Raw genomic sequence first — 25,519 nt, forward strand, 5'->3', positions numbered from 1 at the left:
TGACATGAAAATATTGTTTAATATAAAAGTGTTCTTGAAAGTGAATTATATTTTATATATTGAATCAAATGTTCTTTATTAGTTCGTGTGCAGCGTTATAAAATCACTTCATTTAAAAATCTGTCCAAGGAATATGCCTTATGACTGAGCTGACTTGGCTTTTTCAAATTCCAGTGCAATTTTTAAGGCCGTGCTATTGAGCCCTGTACCCTGCATATTGGCTATTATAGTCACCACAACTCCCCTTGGAGGGATCACTGTCTGACTGTCTTCCTCAGGCAAGATCAGCAAGACGCTGCTAGCTCCAACTGCTCCTCCTGTGTGTGATACGTAATGCTTCTGGCACTTGCATTGCCCATAATCCTGCCTTTGTTCCACAGTTCCCCATCCCATGGCATACTTTCCATCTCTATCCCAAGACATTTCAGTGTTGGGGACTTGTCTCCACATCATAGAAATTGTGTCTGGTTTAAGATATCCAGGCAACACTGTGGACATTTCCTTTGCTTGGTAGCTATACAGAAGGACATTTCCAAACCTCAGAAGGTCGGTCACAGTAGACAGGAATCCTCCACCTGCCCATTTACAAGAGTTGTCAACGTATGGACAGTTTATTAGACGTTTCTTGTCGCTTATGCTGTAAAATCTGTATGGGATAGAAAAAAAAAATACACTGATCACCATTTTCCTTCACAAGTAAAGGCAAAGGAAATAGGTCATTACAAAGATATATAAATCAAGTTTTTATTACAAACCTACACATTTTTATTAGGGTTCAGATGCCATAAAAGGTACACACATGCACACACCCTGCCTGTACAGAGAATACAGCATGTGTCTCCACTAAAAAGACACTGGGGCAGATTTACCATTGCAAATAATCAATGTAATAAACCAAATTTGTAAACAGCACCTCTTTCTTCTTGCTGCTTGTACCTGGGATGTAGCTAATAAAAATTGAAAAAGAGGTGCTTTCTTTTTAACGTAATGCTACTTAAAGTGAACGTCAGCTGCAATTCATGTACCAAACTACTGACACTGGTAGAGAGCTGTTAGGTCAAGACACAAGATACCTTTCATATTTCCAGCTGTTCTTCTATAACAGAGAAAAATTATTTTATTTTTCTGTGCAAAGTGCTAAAGAGGGTTTCCCAAGCCCCTGACATGCTGCAAGCTGTAATAACTCCTCACTCCCCCTCTAAACCTCATCCCTGCTAAACAGTCTGAGTCCTAAGCAGAGACAAGGATGGGAGGGGGAGGGTGTTACAGCCGCTAGCACACCTGGGCCAGGAAAAGCCTCTTTGAGGGTAGCTTCACACGTACCGTATCGCAGCAGATTTGACTATATGAATGAACACAGTATCAAATCTAAAGTAGATTTGACAGTGCAGATTTAATGCTGTGTTTATTCATTTAGTAAAATCCGCTGCGATACGGTATGTGTGAAGCTACCCTGACACTACATATTTTAAATTGAAATAATTCTACTACTTTATTGTCATAGGACCATGTTAAAAGTTTACATTTGTGATGGTTTCATTGTGGAGACTCCCACTGATCAGGAGAATAAGCAGGAAGACACCTGTGGGAGCCTGCTACACTTGCCTGATGTAAATCATCTCCACCCAAGTAGCCCCATAGACATATACTGGAGTTACCTGAACAGAGCTCACATTCCTGGTTGGTGAGGGTATTAACAGTAAAACCCTGAGTCAAAAGATTTTTTCTTTCTTTAATGACAGTGATGATTTAACAGATTATCATGTCTAAAGCAAGCTGGCCCGAAGTGGAAAGTGCAAATGCATGGCATAGCCAGCAGGGGGCAATAGCATCACAATTTTACACAATATTGTATAAGTGAAATTAATTGGAAGAAAGGAATACTGCAAACAGAAGTGATGTCTTATATTGATTTTTTTTCCTGAACCAGAAAAGAATGTAATAGTAATCTTATTTATCTCCTGAAATGTATTTTAGTGTCCAAAAATGGAAGCGGCACGTCCGTAGATAAAGTGAATCAAATATTTATTTGCTCAAAAAGGAATAGCTCAAAAAAGAATTTGCTATTCCTTTTTGAGCAAATAAACATTTGATTCACTTTATCTACGGACATGCCGCTTTCATTTTTGGACACTATACTGCTATACCCTAAGATCAGGTATTTAGAAGCGGGCACCCAACCTTCTTCCTAGCCGTTGTGCTGCGGACTTTTTGTTTTACATTAGCTAAAAAGTATATATTACTGTAGAGTTTATTTGTAAAGGAAAAGTGGTGTATGGGCAGTGTGACTGGTGCACCAAATTTATTAACAGGATTGTGCTTCTTACACAGAGAGATTTATTTTACACATTTTGGAAGCCAAAGCCAGGAATGGATATGAAAACAGGAGAAATCTCAGTCTTTCCTTTATGACCTGTTCCCTGTTTATAGTCTGTACCTGGCTTTAGCTTCAAAAATCTGTCAGATAAATCTCTCAGTGTAAACGCACCATAATGCTACGTTTACACGGAACGATAATTCGCCTGATCGTACGATTAACGATGTCGGATTAACAATTTTTTTTCTTAACGATCAGCGTTTAGACGGTACTATATAGCGTACGGAAATTCGTTTTGCGATCACTTAAGCCTATCTAACACATTGGTTAAATCGGCAAACGACTGTTCACACGGAACGACCTGTAAATTTTTTGTGAACGATCAACGACGATTTGAGAACTTGTTGAGAGATCAAAATGAACGATTTCTTGCTCGTCGTTTGATCGTTCGCTGCGTTTACACATATGATTATTGTGCAAATTCGATAGTTATCGTGCGAATTTGCACGATAATTGTTCCGTGTAAACGCAGCATTCTACCTTCCACTTAAGACCAGTGTATAATGATGCGTTTACACAGATAAATTTATCTGACAGATCTTTGAAGCCAAAGCCAGGAACAAGACTATAAACAGGGAACAGGCCATAAAGGAAAGGCTGAGATTCCTCCTCTTTTCAAATCCATTCCTGGCTTTGGCTTCAAAGATCTGTCAGATAAATCTGTCTGTGTAAACGCACCATAAGACATAGGTCTTTATAAATTCCCCTAAGGGTACAAACACACAGGACGTATATGCAGCGAGTTTCTCGCTGCGTATACGCAGTGAAACTCGCTGCATATCCTGTCCCTGTGTAGTCAATGGCAGGCAAAATCGCAGCAGGGATGAACATCCCTGCTGCGAGTTTGTCTGCAGCCCGCCCTTTTAACCCCCCGGCCGCCTTCAGCAAGCCGGAGCGGGGACCAGGTAAAATATATGCTCCAGCCAGCCGCCCGCAGCCTCCTTAACACATCGTGCACCCCCCGGAAGTCCCCACGGGCGCCCGATCGCCCCCCCACAGCCCCGATCGGGGCTGCCGGGGGGGCGAGGGGACGATCGGGGCTGCAGGATGTGTTAAGGAGGCTGCGGGCGGCGGCTGGCTGGAGCATATACTTTACCTGGTCCCTGCTCCGGTTTACTGAAGACACCGGGAACCGCCGGAGCCGGGATCAGTTAAAGTATACGCTCCAGCGGCCGGGGGGTTAAAAGGGCGGGCTGCAGACAAACTTTTGCCTGCCATTGACTACACAGGGACGGGATATGCAGCGAGTTTCACTGCGTTTACGCAGTGAGAAACTCGCTGCATATACGTCCTGTGTGTTTGCACCCTAAGGCTGGGTTCACACACAGTATATTTCAGGCTGTATTTGGTCCTCAAGTCAGGTCCTCATAGCAACCAAAACCAGGAGTGGATTGAAAACACAGAAAGGCTCTGTTCACACAATGTTGAAATTGAGTGGATGGCCGCCATATAACGGTAAATAACTGCCATTATTTCAATATAACAGCCGTTGTTTTAAAATAACAGCAAATATTTGCCATTAAATGACGGCCATCCACTCAATTACAACATTATGTGAACAGATCCTTTCTGTGTTTTCAATCCACTCCTGGTTTTGGTTGCTATACAGCCTCACAAATACAGCCTCAAATATACATAGTGTGAACCCAGCCTAACAGTGTTCACCAATCAGGTGTTGGTAAAACGATGAAAAAAGGTAAAGTGTAAATACCCATGGCAACCAACCAGATGCTGCTTTCATTTTCCAAAAAGCCCCTGACAAGTGAGAAGCACAAGCTGGTTTCATAGGCATCCTCCCCGGCAGCAGTTTTGATGCATCTTGGCCGTTGTGTGGTTATACAATGAAGAAAGAGGGTAAGCAGTCAGTGTAGTGTCAGACAGCAGTATGAACATTTCTTGCTGGGAGGGAGGGTCACTCTGGGACACACATTTATTGTGCAGACTCAGAGAAAAAACTCATCATTGTGGCATGTTTCTGTGGTTTCTTGACCACTGCTCCTAGCATTCCTTCATACTGAAGGATTCCTCTTACATTGCTGCCTGGGGCGTGAGCTGCTTTACCGAAAGCTACAGGAATGATGTCTCAGGGTAGTAAAGATCAAACAACTGAAAATGAATAAAGGAAACAAATGTGAATTTCTTTGTAAAGTTCTATATACTACAGCTGTAAGACAAGGGCAGGGAACAAAGTGAAAACATCCTGCCAGGAACACCACTTCACCAGCGATAAGGATTGCAGCACTCACCACTCACATTTCACAGGGCAATGGCCGTTTTGCATCTTGGCACACTTCTTCAGAAGCTCAAGCATAGTACAATTGGTGAGGGCCACAATTTTGATCTTTCTGTCTGATGATGCGGCATTAATGGACTTTAATTGGAGGATATCTGTTTTTGTTAAGTTTTACTACTTTTAAAAGTGGTTTGGAGCTCCTGCTCTCATTTCCTTGTTCTGTAGGGCAGGACCTCGACCTGTAATCAGCGGCTGAGGCCCTCAAGTGCTGCCCTGATGTCAACCCTGCTGGGGCCTGCATGTGTGGTCCTGATGCTGCTATGCTTAAAGGGGTTGTCCAGCGAAAATCTTTTTCTTTCAAATCAACTGGTGTCAAAGTTATATAGATTTGTAATTTACTTCTATTAAAAATTCTCAAGTCTTCCCTTACTTATTAGCTGCTGTATGTCATGCAGGAAATGTTTTATTTTCAGTCTCACACACTGCTCTTTGCTGACATCTCTGGCCGAGACAGGAACTGTCCAGAGCAGGAGAGGTTTTCTATGGGGATTCATATAAAACGGCTGTTATATTGAAATAATGGCCGTTATTTACTGTTATATGGCGGCCATCCACTCAATTTCAACATTGTGTGGACAGATCCTTTCTGTGTTTTTAATCCACTCCTGGTGTTGGTTGCAATATGAGGACCACAATACTGACTGAAATATACGTAGTGTGAACCCAGCCTAATTCTGCATGCTCACAGAATTACTGTCAACCCCTTCAGTGACGGCCGCCATCTTGGGACAAATATACTCTTCAGGAGGCTTGCCTGACTGCTCCAGCCCTTCCTCATGCCAGCCCCCCTCCCGCGTGTCATCAGCTGTGATTTGCTGAGCAGAACAGAAGACCCAGATGGCTCTGTGCAGAGGGAGAAATCCATGTTTTCCAAGCATTTTCAAGGTGGTCCCCGGGTGAAATCCTCCCACTGCATGCAGCAGCTTACTTGAGGGATACAAGCGCAGGTAAGTTTTTCTTAGTACGAAGCAAGACTAATCTGGTTAACTCATCTCTAAATGAAAGCCTAATGAAGCTACTTTGTTTTTATGCTTAGGATTCCTTACAAATATTTTTAAGCAGATGGGAATATCCTCTTCTGACCCCTGTAACTTTTTTATTTTTCTATCTACAGCTATGTATAAGGGTTAATTTGTTGCACCTTGATCTGTAATTGTTTGTGCTTATTGATTGCTTTTTATTCCATTTTATGTGCAATGTGATAAAACAACAACTTTGGCATTTGGGACTTTTTCTTTGTTTTTGCCATTCACTGTGCATTTTCAATAACATTAACTTTTAATAGTTTAACCCCTTAAGGTCCAAGCCTATTTTCGTTTTTGCGCTTTTGCTTATTCCATTTTAAGTTTAAAAGTCCATAGCGCTTGCATTTTTTCACCTAGAGACGTATATGAGCGCTTATTTTTTGCGAAACCAATTGTACTTTGCAATGACAGGCATTATTTTTCCATAACATATGCTGCGAAACCGGAAAAAAATCATTTGCGCTGTCAAATTGAAAAAAAAAACGAATTTGTTTTGATTTCGGGGAGTTTTGCATTTACGCCGTCCCTCCTATGGTAAAACTGACTTGTTATGCATGTTCCTCAAGTCGTTACGATTACTATGATATATAACATGTATAACTTATATTGTATCTGATGGCCTGTAAAAAATTCAAACCATTGTTAACAAATATACGTTCCTTAAAATCGCTCCATTCCCAGGCTTTTAGCGCTTTTATTCTTTGGTCTATGGGGCTGTGTGAGGTGTCAGTTTTTGCGCCATAATGCGTTCTTTCTATTGGTACCTTGATTGCGCATATACGACTTTTTGATTGTTTTTTATTACATTTTTTCTGGATTTGATGCGACCAAAAATGCGCAATTTTGCACTTTGGAATTTTTTTGCACTGACGCCGTTTACCGTGCGAGATCAGGAATGTGATTAATTAATAGTTCGGGCGATTACGCACGCGGCGATACTAAATATGTTTATTTATTTATTAATTTATATTTATAAAATGGGAAAAGGGGGGTGATTTGGACTTTTATTAGGGGAGGGGATTTTTTGTTAATAAAAACACTTTTTTACTTTTTTTTTACTGTAACTAGAAGCCCCCCTGGGGGGCTTGTATATAGACAGCACTGATCTCTCAGAGATCAATGCTGTGTATATACACAGCAAAGATCCATGAGATCGGTCATAGATTACTATGGCCTGCTGCAGGCCATAGCAATCTATTGCCGAGCCGGGATCAGCGTCATTCCGACGCTGAGGCCCGGCACGGGCAGAAGAACGGATCTCCCCCCCGCGATCGCATTGCGGGGGGGAGATCCGTCCCACTAGACACCAGGGACGTGAGGTCTGAAGCCTCTAAGTGCAGCTGTCAGGTTTGACAGCTGCACTTAGAGGCTTAATTAGCCGGCGCGGCAACGGGACCCGCGCCAGCTAATAGAGGCACTGCCCGGCTGCACGTGTCAGCCGGGATCAGCGCCGTTCAGAGCGGGGTCCCGGCGGGACCCCGCTCTGAACACCCCGAGCAGCACCATGACGTATCAGATACGTCATGGGTCGCTAAGGGGTTAAACATTTCCAGACACAGAGATACCAAATATGTTTCCTTCTACTCACACAAGTTCTTCCTTTCCATCCAATGTCTATAGCAGACAAGCCTTCCTTACTTTAAGAGCTGCAAAACAGTTACCTCAGAAGTTTTAGCAGAAACAGTTAATGGCTTCAATAAAGACCAAGAAGATTTCTTTAAAGGAGTAGTTCAGCAAACTAATATTTCTTTCAAATCAACCAGAAAGTGCCAGAGATTTGTAATTTACTTCTATTAAAAAAAATATTCTTCCAATACTTATCAGCTGCTATATGTCCTGCAGGAAGTGGTGTTTTCTTTTCAGTCTGGAGAGCAGGAAAGGTTTTCTATAGGGATTTGCTACTGCTCCGACAGATCCTGTCAGACAGAGGTGGCAGCAGAGAGCACTGTGTCAGACTAGAAATATGCCACTTCTTGTAGGACATTTAACACCTGATAAGTACTGGAAGATTTGAGATGTTTTAATACAAGTAAATTACAAATCTCTGGCACCAGTTCATGTGAAAAAAATATATATTTTTTTGCTGGACTACCACTTTAACCCCTTGCCTCTGCAGCCTGTTTTGGCCTTAAAGAGGAACTCCAGGTAAAAAAAAAAAAATTAAACTTCTGCAGGAGCATAAAGCATTACTTACCTATCTATTCCATTTTTGAAATGACCAAAAATCCATTTGTTTTGGGGGGTTTTGTTCTGTTTTGTGTTGCTGCACTTCCTGGTTTATCAGTTGTACACAGTAGTACAGGTTCCAGAATGCAATGCTTTCCCTCAGCTGTTCATCACAGTCCTCCACCCTGCACATTCCCCGCCCAAATCTGTTGCAGACCATCTAGGCTGTGTTCACACATTGCAGTTTCATTGTGTTATTGAATTATTTGCAGTAATTTATGATTTCATTGTGGTCCCACCCACACAGCACGCAGTATTCTCTACCTGTAACACCACACAGCACACTGTATTCTCTACCTGTAACACCACACAGCACGCTGTATTCTCTACCTGTAACACCACACAGCACACTGTATTCTCTACCTGTAACACCACACAGCACGCTGTATTCTCTACCTGTAACACCACACAGCACGCTGTATCCTCTACCTGTAACACCACACAGCACACTGTATTCTCTACCTGTAACACCACACAGCACACTGTATTCTATACCTGTAACACCACACAGCACGCTATATTCTCTACCTGTAACACCACACAGCACACTGTATTCTCTACCTGTAAGGCTGATATTGGAATAAAGTAAAGAACTTTTTAATTTTTTTTTTTTTATTTCCACGCACATATTATGATCAAGTATCTGTTATCTTTGAAGTTGAGCCCCACAATAAGGCTCTGACCCTCTCCGCCGTTAGGCATCATTAACTTGTGTTACTGCATCATTTTTGTGAATACGCTGCAGTACTGCAATGACACTCCAACATGTGTGAACACAGCCCTGATTTCACTCCACACTTCTGCACAATTAGAGAAATCAGTGCAACACCTGCTTTTGGCTGGTCAGAGATAGTGAATCACTCAGGGCATTGAGTGATCCAGCCAAGCCTCCTGGGACATCACACCCTGCCCCCTGTCTGCATCATCAGCCTGATCTCAGCAAACACACACAATGTGAGACAGAGGCATGGAAGATTTGTCTCCTAAGGGGGGATAGCAGAAGGAGCAGGAGATGTGGATTTGCACAGGGGCCATTTTTTTTTTCACTTTTTGGATTTCTATCAGCTACCAGTGTGGCAGAACCGCACAGATACGGTAATACATTGTATAGACTCATATATTCAACTTTTAATGTACTTTTAATAGAAAACATGTTTTTCTTATCCAGAGTTCCCCTTTAATGCCCGGGGCCTATTTTTCAAATCTGAATTGTCTCTCTTTATGTTAACTATCGCGGTTATTCTGAAATTGTATTTTCATTACATATTCCTCTTTATGTTAACCCCTTAGCGACCCATGACGTATCTGATACGTCATGGTGCCGCGGGGGGTGTTCAGAGCGGGGTCCCGCAGGGACCGCGCTCTGAACGGCGCTGATCCCGGCTGACACGTGCAGCCGGGCAGTGCCTCTGTTAGCCGGCGCGGGTCCTGTTGCCGCGCCGGCTAATTAAGCACTTCAATGCAGCTGTCAAACCTGACAGCTGCATTGAAGTGCTTTATGCACACTATCCCTGGTGTCTGCAGCAGGCCATAGTAATCTATGACCGATCTCATGGATCTTTGCTGTGTATATACACAGCATTGATCTCTATGAGAGATCAGTGCTGTCCATATACAAGCCCCCCAGGGGGGCTTCTAGTCCATGTAAAAAAAAAAGTAAAAAAGTGTTTTTATTAATAAAAAATCCCCTCCCCTAATAAAAGTCCAAATCACCCCCCTTTTCCCATTTTATAAATATAAATTAATAAATAAACAAATAAATAAACATATTTAGTATCGCCGCACACGTAATCGCCCGAACTATTAATTAATCACATTCCTGATCTCGCACGGTAAACGGCGTCAGCGCCAAAAAATTCCAAAGTGCAACATTGCGCATTTTTGGTCGCATCAAATCCAGAAAAAATGTAATAAAAAGTGATCAAAAAGTCGTATATGCGCAATCAAGGTACCGATAGAAAGAACACATCATGGCGCAAAAACTGACACCTCACACAGCCCCATAGACCAAAGGATAAAAGCGCTATAAGCCTGGGAATGGAGCGATTTTAAGGAACGTATATTTGTTAACAACGGTTTGAATTTTTTACAGGCCATCCGATACAATATAAGTTATACATGTTATATATCATAGTAATCGTAACGACTTGAGGAACATGCATAACAAGTCAGTTTTACCATGGGACGAACGGCGTAAATGCAAAACTCCCCGAAATCAAAACAAATTAGTTTTTTTTTCAATTTGACAGGGCAAATGATTTTTTTCCGGTTTCGCAGAATATGTTATGGAAAAATAATGCCTGTCATTACAAAGTACAATTGGTTTCGCAAAAAATAAGCGCTCATATACGTCTCTAGGTGAAAAAATGCAAGCGCTGTTGACTTTTAAACTTAAAATGGAATAAGCAAAAGCGCAAAAACGAAAATTGGCTTTGACCTTAAGGGGTTAAGGGTATAGTTTGGTTGATACATTTTTTTTTTTTTTTTACAAAAACTACTAAAACACATTTGCGCAAAAACTTGAAAAATTTACATTTCTTTATATTCAAAATTCTCTTGTTCTAAGAAAAATAGTCATGCCACATAAACTAATTATTACTGCAACATCTACAACATGTCTGCTTTATGGTGACGTCATTTGGTGAACTACTTTTTAACTTGTTAGGATGTTAGAGGGCTTCGAAATTTTTTAGCAATTTTTAAAATTTTCAGGGAAAATTCTAATTCTGATTTTATTAGGGACCAGTTCAGTTCTGAAGTGGATTTGTGGGGCCTGTTTGTTAGTTACTCCCATAAATCTCTCCATTGTAAAAACTGCACCCCTCAAGGTATTCAAAGTAACAAGTTTATTAACCCTTTAGGTGTTTCGTAGAAATTTAAGCAGGCTTGGGGAGGAATTAAAAATTTTTTTGGGCAGATATTCAATTTTAACCTCTTAGAGTGCATTCACACATACAGAACTGCAGCAGATCTGCAGCAGATTTGATGGCGCAGATTTGAATCTGCAGCAGAACTGCAGCAGATTTGATGGCCCAGAATTGATTTGCTTCGAATCTGCAGCTTCAAATCTGCGCCATCAAATCTGCTGCAGATCCTGTACGTGTGAACGCACCCTTAAGGACATATGCCGTACCCGTACGGCATACGTCCGCAAGAGGTGTTCAGTGGGGGGCCGCACGGCGACTCCGCTCTCAACTGCTGCGATCCCGACTGCCATCTGCAGCACGGGACCACGGCTATTAGCGGGAGCAGGCCGATCGCCACTCCCGCTAATTGAGACCGTTTGATGCAGTTGTCATGTTTGACAGCTGCATCTAACAGTCTTATTTGCAGCCCATCCCTGGTGTCTAGTGGCGGAATCCCCCCCGCGATGCGATTGCGGAGGGGGGGATCCCTTGGTCTTGCCGGGCCTCAGAGTCGGAATTACACTGATCTTGGCTCGGTATTCTATTGCATTGGTCTGCAGCAGGCCAAAGCAATAGAGCACCGATCTCATGGATCGGTGCTGTGTTATACAGCTACACTGATCTCTATGAGAGATCAGTGTAGTTATATTAGAAGTCCCCCAGGGGAACTTCTAACTAATGTATAAAATATTAATGTATTAATTTATATTAATGTATAAAATATATGTATTTTTTTTATAGGGGATCATTTATAAAGGGGGTGGGGAATGTGTATATTTAATTATTTATTTAACTTATTTATTTATGTATGTAATTGTGTGTGTGTTTAACTAACTTTTGCAGTTACCTCTATAATACATTATAGCACATGATCAGTGCTGTAATGTATTATAGAGTGAATGAGCTATAGAGGGACAGCATGCTGTTCTGGGATCGACATTTTGTGGCATAGGGTTAAATAACAAACAAATGAGTTCAGGAAGGTTTTTTTTTTTTTTCATTTTATAGCGTATGAGTTCCAAGATTTACCCTCACCTTACTTCCACCCACATTTCCCCCTTCCTTTCAGCTACTCAAAACATTTAATGTAACTACTAGGCCTTAAGATCCATGAGTGTGAACATATTACTGATCTAAAACACAGTGCCCTACAGTCTTCTATGGGCACCAAATGTGGTCTTGCAATTTTAAACAGATCTGAACTGATGCATGTCAATGGCATGCTGTACTATAGAGCTATTCATGTAAAGATGCATTGCATTCTGATTGGGGAGCATGCAGAGATTGTTTTGTTTGTTCTCCTGCCAGAGTCTCCTGTGCATGGTCTCTTATTCCAGTAAAATCCCCCTTTGCTCTTTTAGTACCAACATATCAGAAATGGTGATCTTTAGGTTGCCTTGTGTTACTGCTCTTCAAATTTCCAGCCCTCCTACGCTTCCAACAGCTGAGTCAACAAAAGTCTGAATTTGGGAGAGGATATGGCGGCACAGAATCAGATAGAAAAACACAATTCTCTTATTACAAAGAATAAAAAACATAAAAGCATGTGCAGTCACACAGCTTTATCTTGCAATGTACAGAACATACCTAAATGTGAAATCTTACTATGTAAAACGGTCAGTCTGCAGAGCATCCCATCCAATACACAGGGAGACCTATGACTAATAGTCTGCCTATAATTAGAACAATATGGATCCTGCTCCACAGACAGAGGAACCAGCAATCATTCTTCTAGTGCAGGGTTTGGCTTGACTTACTTTGGGACGGCTCTGCATTTTTAAAGGCCACAGACAGATTCTCCCAAATGTATAGCACAGCTTGTGTTCTCCATTTTTGACCACTGAACAGCCAGCACACTGCTGCATTATTACCTCAATATAAAACGGTTTCATAAAATGTTTATGTAGCTCACATGTTCAGAATTATCTCCTAATTCTGAAAATATAATATTAGAGGCACTAAAAAAAAAAAAGGTGGATTTGTGTTCATACAGTAATATATTTCAGTCATATAATTCCTTACACTGCTAATCTTAAAAGATTCTGTAAGTGGTTTACATACCATTATACTGTGTATGGCGGTATGTGGCATGTACAGAATGGAGCAGAAGAAAAATGTGATAGTCAGTTATAGGGAAAATGAATGGAGTGGTATCTGTGGCCAGACTGTGAGTTTTTGCTTCATATGTTTTCCCTTGTTACAACTGCACATACCTGGCTCTGTTGTATATAATTGGTTCGTGTTCCTCTGGAAGAGTGTTTGTCATGCCCAAGTCTCTAAACATCTGCTGCATGTAATCCAGAAACCTGCGTCCTGAGGCACGCTCTACTACAGCACTCAATAATGTCCAGGCATGGGTAGAATATAGGAACTGTGATCCTGGAAAGGATACGAAAAGATTTAAAGAGGCTGGCCACTTACTAGCTAATGTAAAAGATATTCTAAAATTATTGCTATACTGTTGGAGCGTTTTTTTTTTTAAAGAAAAAAAAAAAAACAAAAACAAAAAAAAAAAAACACCTCACCTGGCCCTAGCCCCCCCTGCTTTTCCCAGCTCCATCAATATAGTATTAATTTTAGGATGCCAGAATGCCCAGTACAGCATATGCAATACATTAGTATATTTATGCCGGTTTCTAGAGTAGTTAAAGGGAACCAATTAGCCCGTTTGGGCTGATATGGTTCCCTTGAGCATTGTATAAAGCACCTGGAACGGCCCCTGCACGTACCGGCCGCGGCCGCAGCAGGTGCTTTATAACGGAGAAAATGACTTTTATTCCCCGGCTCGTGACTAGATACGAGCGGGGAAGTAGTCATGGTGGGCGGCTTCCCGCTCGTATCTAGTCACTGCTCTCTGCCTGTCAGCGCGCTTAGAGGGGATGATTGACAGGCAGAGAGGTCAGTTACTGGCCTCTCTGCCTGTCAATCATCCCGCCGAGCACGCTGACAGGCAGAGCGCAGTGACTAGATACGAGCGGGGAGCCGCCCACCATGACTATTTTCTCCGATATAAAGCACCTGCTGCGGCCGCGGCCGGTACATGCCGGGGCCGCTCCAGGTGCTTTATACAATGCTCAAGGGAACCATATCAGACCAAACGGGCTGATTGGTTCCCTTTAAGCTACACCCCCTTTATAATGCTTTCTGTCCAGTCTAGCATTTAGTCTCCTCCATTTAAATAAACAATATCTATATAAAGGCTGAGTACATCTTCCCATTATACATTCGTTTTAAAGCATAAAAAAATCCCCTGTTGATTTAGAAAGTTATAAAGACAGACACACTTTCAGCTACATTTATGGTCTGCAAACACATTGTATAGCAAACCAATAAACCAAATATATCCAGTGACTTACAGCTGAAGTCATACGGTTACATACACTGTTATTTGACATTGCTTTTCACAATATAAACTAGCACTTTTCTCTAGAACAAGAGCCCCCTTGTCCTGCTTGTGGCTGCCAGAGATGATCAAAAAACCATCAACAGTTACAGAAACAGCATAGCTCATGGTACTATGCTTGTTTACACAACTATTAACATCAATGGGAGTTAAACAAACTGTGTTAAATAGGGACTCTGCAACCCCCCCTGCCAGCAACAAACAGGAAAGGGCCAGGGAGCCTTTGTTCTAGGTATAGCTGCAGAGCCTTGGGGTGAAACCCACAACAACTGGGCATTTTAGGCATATCGAATGGATACACCATAAATGTCCAAGGTATGAATACCACTTTCATGGGCTAAGCCATTCTGCCACAACTTTAGAAGCATGTTTGGGATATTATCCATTTGTAAAACACATTTGTGCCCAAACTTTTACTTCCTGTCTTGTGAGGGGATGCAAGGAGGCATTCCAGTTTGCAGGCGATCAAGAGCTTAGGTATGAGCTTAACGTTTCTTGATGTGTCACTCCATTCCTGTTAGACTTTGTCTGACAATTCAGTTAATAGTCAGATGGGCGTGAACTTACTTTAACTAATACCCCTTTAGAGACATCTCAAAAAAAAACAAAACATGAATGCCCCATGTATTGTGCAATAACACATCACTTACCGGGTTTAAACACTAAAGGATCATTCTTAAAAAGTTCTAAAGCATCTATCACGCTGTTGAACCTGTCCCTAATATAAAACTCTTCCGGTTCCAAAGATACACTTTTCTTGGATTTTACAGTATCCGGCTGTTTGAGTTTGCGTTGCTCCTCAGCTTTACTTGATTCAGTATCTTTCGGAGGCGTTTTCTCTGATGGACTCACAGCTGGCATTTCTGAGGATTTTTTACCAATTTTTTTCCAGATTTTCTGAATATCCTTTTCATAGTGCCTGATTCCACTCAGATGTGACACCAACAACCTGGATGTTATCGTCACCTGAAAGGAAAAATGGAACATTATGGGAAACTAGTACACAACTAAATATTGCAATGGCTGAAGAGAGAAACAACTGTTAAATGAGAGTAAAGAACGCTAAGCAAGCACTTTTAATTTAATCCCATACATCCAGATATGTAGGAGGAATTCATCATCTGCAGTGGTGTAGTACCAAGTACATGTGTAGCCTTACCACAATTCCTCAAAATTGCACACAGCTTCACAAATTTGTATATATTTACTCCTCAGCTAATATGTCTGTCTGGAAATCCTTAAAATAAGACTGCCCTGACCTTGAGTAGATTTGCACAAAAAAACTGCAAAAACTTAAAAGTCGCAAATACTAAGTAGCACTTGCCAGTAAGCAGAGCTATAAATATAAAATGTGGGACTTTTCATCTTAAAAGGCAGACTAGGGCTTAAAAGTCACAAATGATTGCGCAAAAAATTAGCAAATTTATGATATGAAAACACACAGCAAGACAGTTGATGAATTCCCCCCCCCCCCCAGTAGTCCAGTAGTCCCAGTAAATCTGTACATAGGAACAGTGGCTGGATCACACAGTGTTCTTTCGACAGCTCAAGCTTTATATTAGATCAGGCCTTATATCAGACAACAAAATTATAGGAAACCTTTAATTTCAGTCTATAGCCTGCTTAGATACAAGCAGATGGCTACACTCCACAGTGGATAACATTCACCCATGATTGTGCTGATATGGTTTCCTCCAGCACCATATAGGTCTACTGTGCAGCCAGCGGCAGCTTTAGTAAACAGAAAAAGAAGTTTTACTCTGCCATGCGAGGCTAGGGGAGGGGCACTCTCTGCCTGTCAGGGCGAGGCCGGGACTAGCCAGCGCTCTCTGCCTGTCAGCGCGAGGCCGGGACTAATCAGCGCTCTTTGCCTGTCAGCGCACAGTGTGGGGATGATGGACAGGCAGAGAGGCCACTAAGGTCTCTATGCCTGTCAATGATACCCACACTGACAAGCAGAGAGCTGTGACTAGTCATGGGATGCTCCCTGCCCAGATGACTAGTTACCGCCCCTCCCCTGCCTCATGTGGCAGAATAGAACTTCTTTTTCAGCTAACTTAACGCGTAACTGTCATATTTTTTTTTTTATTGCAGAAATCAGTAGTATAAGCGATTGTAAGAAACTCTGTAATAGGTTTTATCAGCCAATAAAGCCTCTTTCTGTACTCAAGAAGCAATCTCCCAGCCTCCCCCCCCCTGACTTCTTATCTGTGCATTATCAGGCAAACACGTCTTCATTACAGAGAAGCCAGTGAAGACGGGTTCTGCTCTCTCCATTGTAAGCCTATGAAGGGGGGAGGGGCCGAGAGAGATGGGGGAGCAGGAAGAGGTGACATGAAGGTCAGCTGTTTGTAGACTCTCTGGGCACCTAAAACGCAGGATTCTGGGGTCAGAAAGGTCAGTGCTTATCTATGAACTTACTGAGAGAAGATTGCAGGGTGTTGTGCTGTGCAGGACTGCTCCGTGCTCAGTCACTCCTAACAGCCCCTCCCCTCTCCATAGCCACATAATGGAGACAGAAATCCTTCATTTGATGTGAGGGGGGAGGCTGGGAGATTGCTTTTTCAGTCCAGAAGGAAACTCTTTTGGTTTATAAAACCTATTACAAAGTTTCTTAAAATCGCTTGAACTGTTGATATTTAATGTTTTCAAAAAAATGACCCTGAAATGCGGCCAGTACATACCCTGAGCTGCAAAGTAGCTTTATATGGTGCTGGAGGGAACCATATCAGCACAATCATGGGTGAATGTTATCCATGCTTGTATTTAAGGCTTTCTTTCTGCTAGAAAATCACTGTATTTATAGAGGGGCTATGTGTAATACAAATACAGCTTCTCCAAAGGTGTCTGCACTCCAATCACAAAGAAGTATTACATTATCAGACTCATATTTTTATAGTATCTAAGCAAATATCATACAGTCACTATGGGAGAAAAGAAGCCTTTTGGTAGATTGTTACTACTTCTTTGTTCCTAACAGGTAAAACATACTAATACTGGCACTGTCCACACCTTTTCACCTTCAAACTCCTTTTCTGGAAACTCCGGTACATACTTCTGCACTGGTGCATCCAGATCAAGCCGTCCCTCTTCCCATAGTTTGGCCACAGCCGCCATAGTAAAGGATTTGCTGATACTGGCTACACGCATTACGCTGTCTGGTGAACATGGAATCCGGTTCTCCACATCAGCAAACCCAAGCCCTACAGAAAAGAAGCAAAGCATTCAGGACTGCTTAACATATTATATGGATTTAACAAATAATCTGAATGCCATCCCTGTAAATCTTACAGCGGTCGTAACCTTTACTTACTATATTCTAAGGGGCCATTGGGTATAACAGTAGATCACCCCTAGTAGTAACAGGAGGGACACTAATAGCTCAGTGATTTGTGCAGGAAACCCTGCGGCCATATGTGTTACCTCACATGGCAGAGCTTCCCACTGGCATTTTCAGCAGAATAATGGTCACCCACATACAGCAAGAGACTCCCTGATGTTTGCCTAGATTACAACAATTAAGGCCCTACTACACAAAGCGATTATCAGCTGTATTCGGTCGATAACCATCTCGTATAGTAGAAGACAACGATCAACCTTGATACAGCTACTCAGTGGAATTGCAACAATCTCCACTGGTTTATGTATTAGGATATGTAGAAGACTTAGCACTACCTGTTGTAGAACAAACTGCAGTAGCCCGTATTTTGTTCATGGCGTGTAAGCTCATTGCACAGCACTGGCTAGGCGAGACCCCTCCTTCGGTATCGGAATTTGTGGGAAAGGTTAATTGGTTGATTGGCATAGAAAGGTATGCGTATGAGCAACGAAAAGCACCCAAGAAATTTGAGAAACTCTTGGGAAAATGGTTGGCTATCCCTGAACTAGTGTCTCCAGTTTATCGCACATAGGTTGGGATGTAGGATGTACGAGTAGGAGGGAAGATCTATATTGTCATTGCTTGTATCTTATTCCCGCTGATCGGTGGACGGTGTGCAGGGCTTGGCTTAGCCAGGCTCCTTATTTGTGCTTTGCATTTAATGGTTTTCTGAGTTCAGTTTAATATCCGGAAACATTCATGCGGTGGAATGATGTCAAGATTTGTGGACTGCAGCATTCTACATATGTTCATGAGGACTGTGGAACTGACAGGACAGGGGGTGGGGGGAGGGTTAGGGAGGGTATGGGTCGGAGGGTATGCCCTCTGGGGAGGTTTTGTTTGTTGTTACTAAAAAAAAAAAAAAAGGCATATTTTTTAATAAAAATAATTTTGATTAAAAAAAACCCTGATACAGCGATCATCTGGGCAGCCACCCCCACTGCAGCTCCCCGGGGCCACCTGCACTTACCAACTCACTGTTGGCCCATGTGACAGCGCCGGCAGCGAGCGTGGAATGAGGAGCAAGCGAGCGCTGACCCGACAGGTCGGCGCTGGCATGCTCCTCTGAATGGCCCTGTGTAATAGGAGTTTAAGGGTACAAACCCACTTGACGTATTTGCTGCGTGAATCAGTCTTAAAAATAAGCAGGCAAAACGCAGGTTGGCTTTATACAATTGTTCTGCGTTAAAATACGCAATTGCGTATTTTTGAAGCGTGAAGCTTGTTGTTAGCAAAGCATCAGTTGTTAACAACCTGTGCGAAAAACGCATGTAGCTTCACGCTTCAAAAATACGCAATTGCGTATTTTAACGCAGAACAATTGTATAAAGCCAACCTGCGTTTTGCCTGCTTATTTTTAAGACTGATTCACGCAGCAAATACGTCAAGTGGGTTTGTACCCTTAGGGTCCTTTTACACAAATATCTGATATATTATCTGACAGATCACTGACTATAAATAGAGAAGAGGTCCTAAAGGAAAGACTGAGCATTATCCTCTTTTCAAATCCATTCCTGGCTTTGGCTTCAAACCTTTGTCAGATATCTGTGTGTGTAAAAGGACCACTTACTTGGGCTGCCTGATCACCGTATTGCCAATCAAGCTTTAATGGAACCAGCTGAGACTCCGGCTTTAGCACCCTATAATGGTGTTTTAACACGGACCGATTATCGTTCGAATTTTCGTGATAACGATCGCATTCGATCGATAATCAGCTTGTGTAAACACAGATCTGTGTGATCTCTCAACATGTTCTCAAATCGTCGCTGGTCGTTCGCTGAAAATTCGCAGATCGATTCGTCTAAACAGTCTTTCACCGATTCACCCTATGTGTGAGATGGGCTTAAGCGATCTTAAAACGATCGTAAAAACGATTTTTTCAAATGATATATTGTTCCGTCTAAACGCTGATCGTTATAAAAAACACATCCTTACATCGAAATCGTTAAACGTTCTATTGGGCGAATTATCGCTCCGTGTAAACATACCATAAGTATGCAGAATCTACAGGCCCAGCTGCAACATTTGTGGACAAATGGCAGAATGCCATAAACAACCTGTATACCTCTATGCCTACCTGTATCTCATCCTGCACCTAGGCTAGAGACTGTCCAACAGGGCCCTAGAGCCTAGCATAAATCATAGTAAATATAAAGTGCTCCTGTGGCTATGCCCTTTTGCCACACTTTACCATCTTTTTCTGAGGCATAAATCTGACAAAAATCAGGTGTAAAAGCTTCTTAAAAATTCCCCCCACTAAGGGTGTGCTTACACACCATTAGAGAAATTTATCTGACAGATTTTTGAAGCCAAAACCAGGAATGGATTTAAGAGGAGAAATCTAAGTCTTTTCTTTATGACCTGTTCTCTGTCTACAGTCTGTTCCTGGCTTTCAAAATCTGTCCGTCTAAACACACCATAAGTTTCATTCCATTCCAACTACTCATTCTTAGTATGTAATTTTTTTTGTTTTGTTTTGCCAATGAGTGTATTACGGAGTTTTGCCCTTGGCTTGAACCATGACCATTTGCTTTTGTAACAAATAAAAACAACTTTCCGGTCATTAGTCACCCTGACACAGTCACTGCTATCACCCTGATATTCACTGAATGATGTGGATCCTATAATGTCAGTAACAGTAAAGATTTGTAGATTTTGATTTCTTAAAGGAGCAGTGCCACTCCAATTTCTCCTTACCTTAGGGTCCATTTACACAGAAAGGTTATCTGACAGATTATCTGCCAAAGATTTGAAGCCAAAGCCAGGAGTGGATTTGAAAAGAGGAAAAATCCAGTCTTTCCTTTATGACCTGTTCTCTGTTTATAGTTTGTTCCTGGCTTTGGCTTCAAATCTTTGGCAGATAATCTGTCAGATAATCTTTCTGTGTAAATGGACCCTTATTTCACCCACCCTAGTGATGAGCGGAATGCTGCGGGTCGCACTTAACCCTCTCGCCTGGTTACAAAGTTTTATCCAAAGAATTGTATGCCAACAATGTAATGTATAGACCTACCAAGTTGAAACTCTCTAACATGGCATCTCTCCTTTCTGGCTTTATGATGTTCAAATGTTCATATTTGTGATAATAGCCCTTAAAAGACTTGTATATGAACTACAACATACATTTTACTATAGCTTATGATGAGTTAAGTGTATAAGTACAACAAACCCAACAGATAGGTGGCTTCATGTTTTTTATAAACACAATACTATTTGATCAGGCTTCATAAGCCACCTGTACACACATGACTTTTCTGTACTTTATTTTACTAATCAGTTTTCATAACAGAAAACCCAGTCATAGTTGTGTTTAACCAAAACAAATAGCTCTGAGCCTTTTATCTCCATTATACCACCTGTACAATGTTACTAAAACATTCCTAATCAGATACAGCACAGAGGATGACATGTCTGTCCAGCTTACCTTCCAACCAAACAGCCTGTCCATCTACAGAAACACCCACCACTATTCCCGGAGATCCCACTTCATCCTGAAAAGTAATGTGAGATTGGAGGACATATCAATGTACAATCAAACACTCCACAAAGGAATTCTAGCTATCATATGTTGTATGTTATTAAAACCAATGAGAAAGCAATATTAAAGCTCCATTTTTTCGTGGCATACGTTCTGTGTATGGAAAGCGCTTAGCACATCCACTGAACAAACCATAGTCCTTTACGGTGTCAATGGTGGCCAAAAGAGTGTCCTAGTGGTCTATTAGAGTCACAGGAGAACATAGCAGACTATGCTTCCCTATACAGAGGGCTGACTCAAAAATAAAAACAAAAACGCAAAGTATGAACAGCGCCTTGGGAGGCCAATCTGCCACCATGATGGTCTAGAAGTGCAACACATTTATATATGCCCCTAATATGCCATCTTCCTTCACAGGTGACAGGGTGGCACCAAGCCTGATGGGAGACAAATACCAGGAGGCCTGAGACATTTTCAGGTGTGTAACTAGAAATGGCTGGACCCCATAGCAAACTTTTGAATGGGCCCCCTTCCCACTGAATGTCCAACTCTTGGGGAATATTTATCAAAATGTGCCCCAGACATAAACCATGAAAAAGGGACAGATTCACCACTTTTTAGGGTGTACACCAGCTGTATCCCCACTTGCCTGATGGGCAGGTAGGAGGGGGTGCGGTACGGCTTAGCATAAACCATGGCAGAAATCTACACCTACTCCTGAGCGCCAAGTGCAGGGCCAGCGGATTTACTAAAAGGTGTGCGCCTCCTAGTAAATTAATCTGTGAAACTGGGGGCGGGGCTTTATATAAGACTGGCATACTCGTACGCCAGTATAGATAAATGTCCCCCTCTCTGTCCAGACGCTAATGAAGTAGGATTTGAATGACCGACAGAAAAAGACGCATGCTGCCGTGCTCTCCCCTGGCTATATCTTGGGATCAGATCTCAGTAGTGAGACGATCAATGCAATCGCCACGTGCTCCTGCCTCGAAAAATGTTCTGGAATCTACCTTTATCAACCCCTTGACAATGGCAGGTGCCGAAACGCGCGTCAGGGCAGAAACACGTGGTGATCCAGAGAGACATAATTTGTCTGACCATTTTTACACATACTCAATGGTTTGCATGGTGCACTGGTCACTTTATACACACATGGGACTAATATTTAAGTACATTTTATACTATATTATACAATTAATTAATGAAAGATTAAGGCCTAGCATTAATAGCAGCTGCTGCAGAACATCTTTAGAAGCAACACTGACAGTCACATGATTGCTGAAATAAGCTAACTGTAAAATGATGGGGCCATTTTTATGCTGCCTCCAGTGTGTGATGGGGACCCTTGGGATTAATAATGAATCCAGCATTACTACCAGCTGCTGCAGAACATCTCTGGAAGTGCACTTTATGTGGGATTATACAGCAGAAGGAAAGCAATGGGGACAGAATAGAGGGAAACACTTTTTAGTACAGAGCCCATGTGGTAGATGATCATAGCATTGAAAATAAGAACCCAGCAGGCTCATTTCTGCGGTTAAATTGCAGGCCTGCGGAGATTGTTGCTTGATAGCTCTTTCCTGCACCCTTATTGTGCCTTTTTGTGCCTGGTTGTCGATTTTATTGTATTCTGAAAAACTTTAATAAAACTTTTGAATTTGAAAATAAGAACCCAGCAGGAATAGCAGCTTCTGCAGAAACTCTTTGAAAGCAGACCTGTCAATCAGACCTGATAAAAATGCAAAATGGGGCAATATATAAGGGAAACATTTTCCATACCTAATTGGGTAGGGAGACTTAAAGGAGACCTGTCACCCCCCCGTGCCGCGGTGACAGGCTCCCGACCCCCAGCTAGATCCCCTTATACTGACCTCATCTCGCCGAGTCACGCTCCCGGGACGGAGATATCCCGGTCAGAAGCCGTCGCGCGCGCTCTGGAGATAGGTCCGGCGTCCATAGAGAATGAATGGAGCCGTGCGTGCGCTGCAGAGATGAGTCTGGCTCCATTCATTCTCTATGGACGCCGGACCTCTCTCCAGAGCGCACGTGCCGGCTTCTCACCGGGATATCTCCGTCCCGGGAGCAGGACTCGGCGACATGAGGTCAGTATAAGGGGATCTAGCTGGGGGTCGGGAGCCTGTCACCCCGGCACGGGGGGGTGACAGATAAAGATGAGCGGAACTTTCGGTCCGAAAGCCGCTCACTCCAGTGCAATGCCTGCGCTCCCGGGAATCTGTGGCCGGGATTCTCAAGGGAATTCAAGATACATTCCCTGGAAATCCAGGGAATGTATCTTGAATTCCATGGAAGATCCTGCCCGCAGATTCCCAGGAGCGCAACTATACACCCGGGATCGCAGGCATCACAGGCATAGTAATTGAGCGAAGATGGTTCGTTCATCCCTAGTGACAGGATATCAGAGCTCAACATGAATATTAGCTGCTGCATACAGACACACACATTATATATATATATCTATCCCCCGCCATAAATTTGAGGAGCTGTAGGTCATGTGACCCGAGGTGCAGTGAGCGGGAGGGTGGGGGCCCGGCTGTAGTACACAGCACCCCTGGTTAGCAGAGCCCCTGATGTGGCGCCCCCGTACAGCGCTGCACTACATGTTGGCGCTATAGTTGTGCAGCTGTGAGTGGTGACGGCCATAGCACAGAGGAGGCAGCACAGCCCTGGCGTTACCTTCACTCTCCTGAGCAGCTCCCGGCTCCTGTCTATCGCTGACACATAGGCCTCGCGGTTTTTCCTCTTTTTCTGCTCGTCTTCTTCCCCGGGCCCTTCAGCAACTCGAGTCGCTGCCACAGCGATCCCCAGGCCGAGCAAGATCCGGGGCAGACCGCGGGCCGGGCGCGTTATTCGGGACAACATGTCTCCAGCCCCCCGCACCTCCTTGACCTGGAACTTTCACAGAAAACCCTGGCACACTGAACAGGAGACACCGGGAAGGGCTGGATTCCCCTCTGCAGAGACTTGGTACAGACCGATACTATGTTACAGAATTGCTTAAGGAGTTAGGACTAAACCAAAGTTGCATTTTGGGGGTGTACTACAGTAGTCTACATTGTTTACAATCGCTGTTTCTGTAAAATATCAATGTGAGGATTCTACACTGTATTGTGCTGGTGGTTATATAAGTGACATTAGGCAGGTTATGTACAGAGATGGAGGACACTGGATATGCTGACAAACTATGCGGCCTTTATACTAACCGCAAAGTGAATGACATTTTACCACATCTTATTCCTAATCTTCTGAACAATATGTATCCTAGACCCACAGCATGACACTGTATGGTGCAGGGCTTCTGGGAAGATTTTCCCCATTCACTTCACTGGGAGGTAATAAATGTGCAGATTTTAAGGCAGGGATGGGAAACCTTCCACCCTCCAGCTGTTGCAAAACTACAATTCCCATCATGCCTGGACAGCTGAGGGGGGCAAAGGTTCCCCATCCCTGTTTTAAGGGAACCTGTCAGTTATTTTCCTGCCTTCTGGGCAACAGGCATCATAAAAGGGCCCAGCACCCTCAGCGCACTAGGATCCACTATCAAATAATAGCTTTAGGGTGCCCTCACACATGCTTTTTATTTGATGTTTTTCAGGCCAAAAAAAAACAATATGGCACATGGCGTTTTTTCCTCATTGCGTTTTATCAGGTGTTTTTGACTTTGTGAATTATATATTTTTCTCAGCTCTGCGTTTTTACCCGAACACTCTGACCTGAATGTACCCACTCCAGAAAGTAAGGGGTTAAGTGATCCCCTCCTTGCTGGAGCGGCCTCCAGACACACACAGCATACAAAGTTTTCCGGGTGTTCTGCTACTGGCTTTTGTTTTGTTTTTCAGATATCAGTATCCAGAGGATTGTGTGAGATTCTGTGAACCAGCATTGTGGGATTTTTTTTTTTTAAATAAAATTGTCAATGAGGGTGTGTGTTTTTTTGTTTTTTTTTTAATAAAACTTTTTTTTTCAATTGAGTTTTGTGTTTCATTAATTTACAGGCTGAGTAGTTGAAGCTGGCTGATAGACAACATCCATTACTAAGTCGGTGCTTACTTTTAGCTGATATAAAATGACTAACACCTGCCCCCCCCCCTTATTAATCCTCCAGTACCCACCACACCAGAGGTACTGGGAAGAGCCAAATACCAGTATTCCCAGAGCGTCCCACCCTGGTACTACTAGGCTGCTGCTGTATTTTTTTTTTTTTTTTTTTTGCCCTGGCTGGTTCTGGAAATAGTGGGAACTCTACTTGTGCTTTGTTGTGTTTTAAATTAACATGTATGTTCCCCCGATTTTGATTATCAGCCAGGTTAGGAAAAAAAACAAAACAAAAAAAAACTGTAGCAGCCCAGTAGGACCAGGGTGAGAAAGGGCCATTTATTTTGGACCTCCCCAGACTAATAATACCAGCCTGCCA

General features: G+C 42.7%; 1 protein-coding gene across 1 annotated transcript; it reads right to left on the minus strand.

Moving 5' to 3' along the window:
- Positions 1 to 24,068, minus strand: LACTB (lactamase beta). The gene is made up of 6 exons (XM_069956346.1): positions 23,782 to 24,068; positions 21,034 to 21,100; positions 17,243 to 17,433; positions 14,881 to 15,196; positions 13,041 to 13,206; positions 1 to 646 (listed from the first exon to the last, which is right to left on the minus strand). The coding sequence occupies exons 1-6, from the start codon at positions 23,965 to 23,967 to the stop codon at positions 139 to 141; spliced, it is 1,434 nt and encodes a 477-aa protein (XP_069812447.1). The 5' UTR covers positions 23,968 to 24,068; the 3' UTR covers positions 1 to 138.
- Positions 24,069 to 25,519: the final 1,451 nt, after the last annotated feature.

The sequence above is a fragment of the Dendropsophus ebraccatus genome, chromosome 1, assembly GCF_027789765.1.
Source record: "Dendropsophus ebraccatus isolate aDenEbr1 chromosome 1, aDenEbr1.pat, whole genome shotgun sequence".
In the NCBI taxonomy this organism is placed as follows: Eukaryota; Metazoa; Chordata; class Amphibia; order Anura; family Hylidae; genus Dendropsophus; species Dendropsophus ebraccatus.

Excerpts from the sequence above, each read along its gene's own strand:
- LACTB (XM_069956346.1), bottom strand. The coding sequence starts at position 23,967 with ATGTTGTCCCGAATAACGCGCCCGGCCCGCGGTCTGCCCCGGATCTTG. Across the intron at positions 21,101-23,781 it reads AGCTGCTCAGGAGAGTGAAG|GATGAAGTGGGATCTCCGGG; the intron begins GTAACGCCAGGG and ends ATTACTTTTCAG. Across the intron at positions 647-13,040 it reads ATTATATACAACAGAGCCAG|ATTTTACAGCATAAGCGACA; the intron begins GTATGTGCAGTT and ends TATCCCATACAG.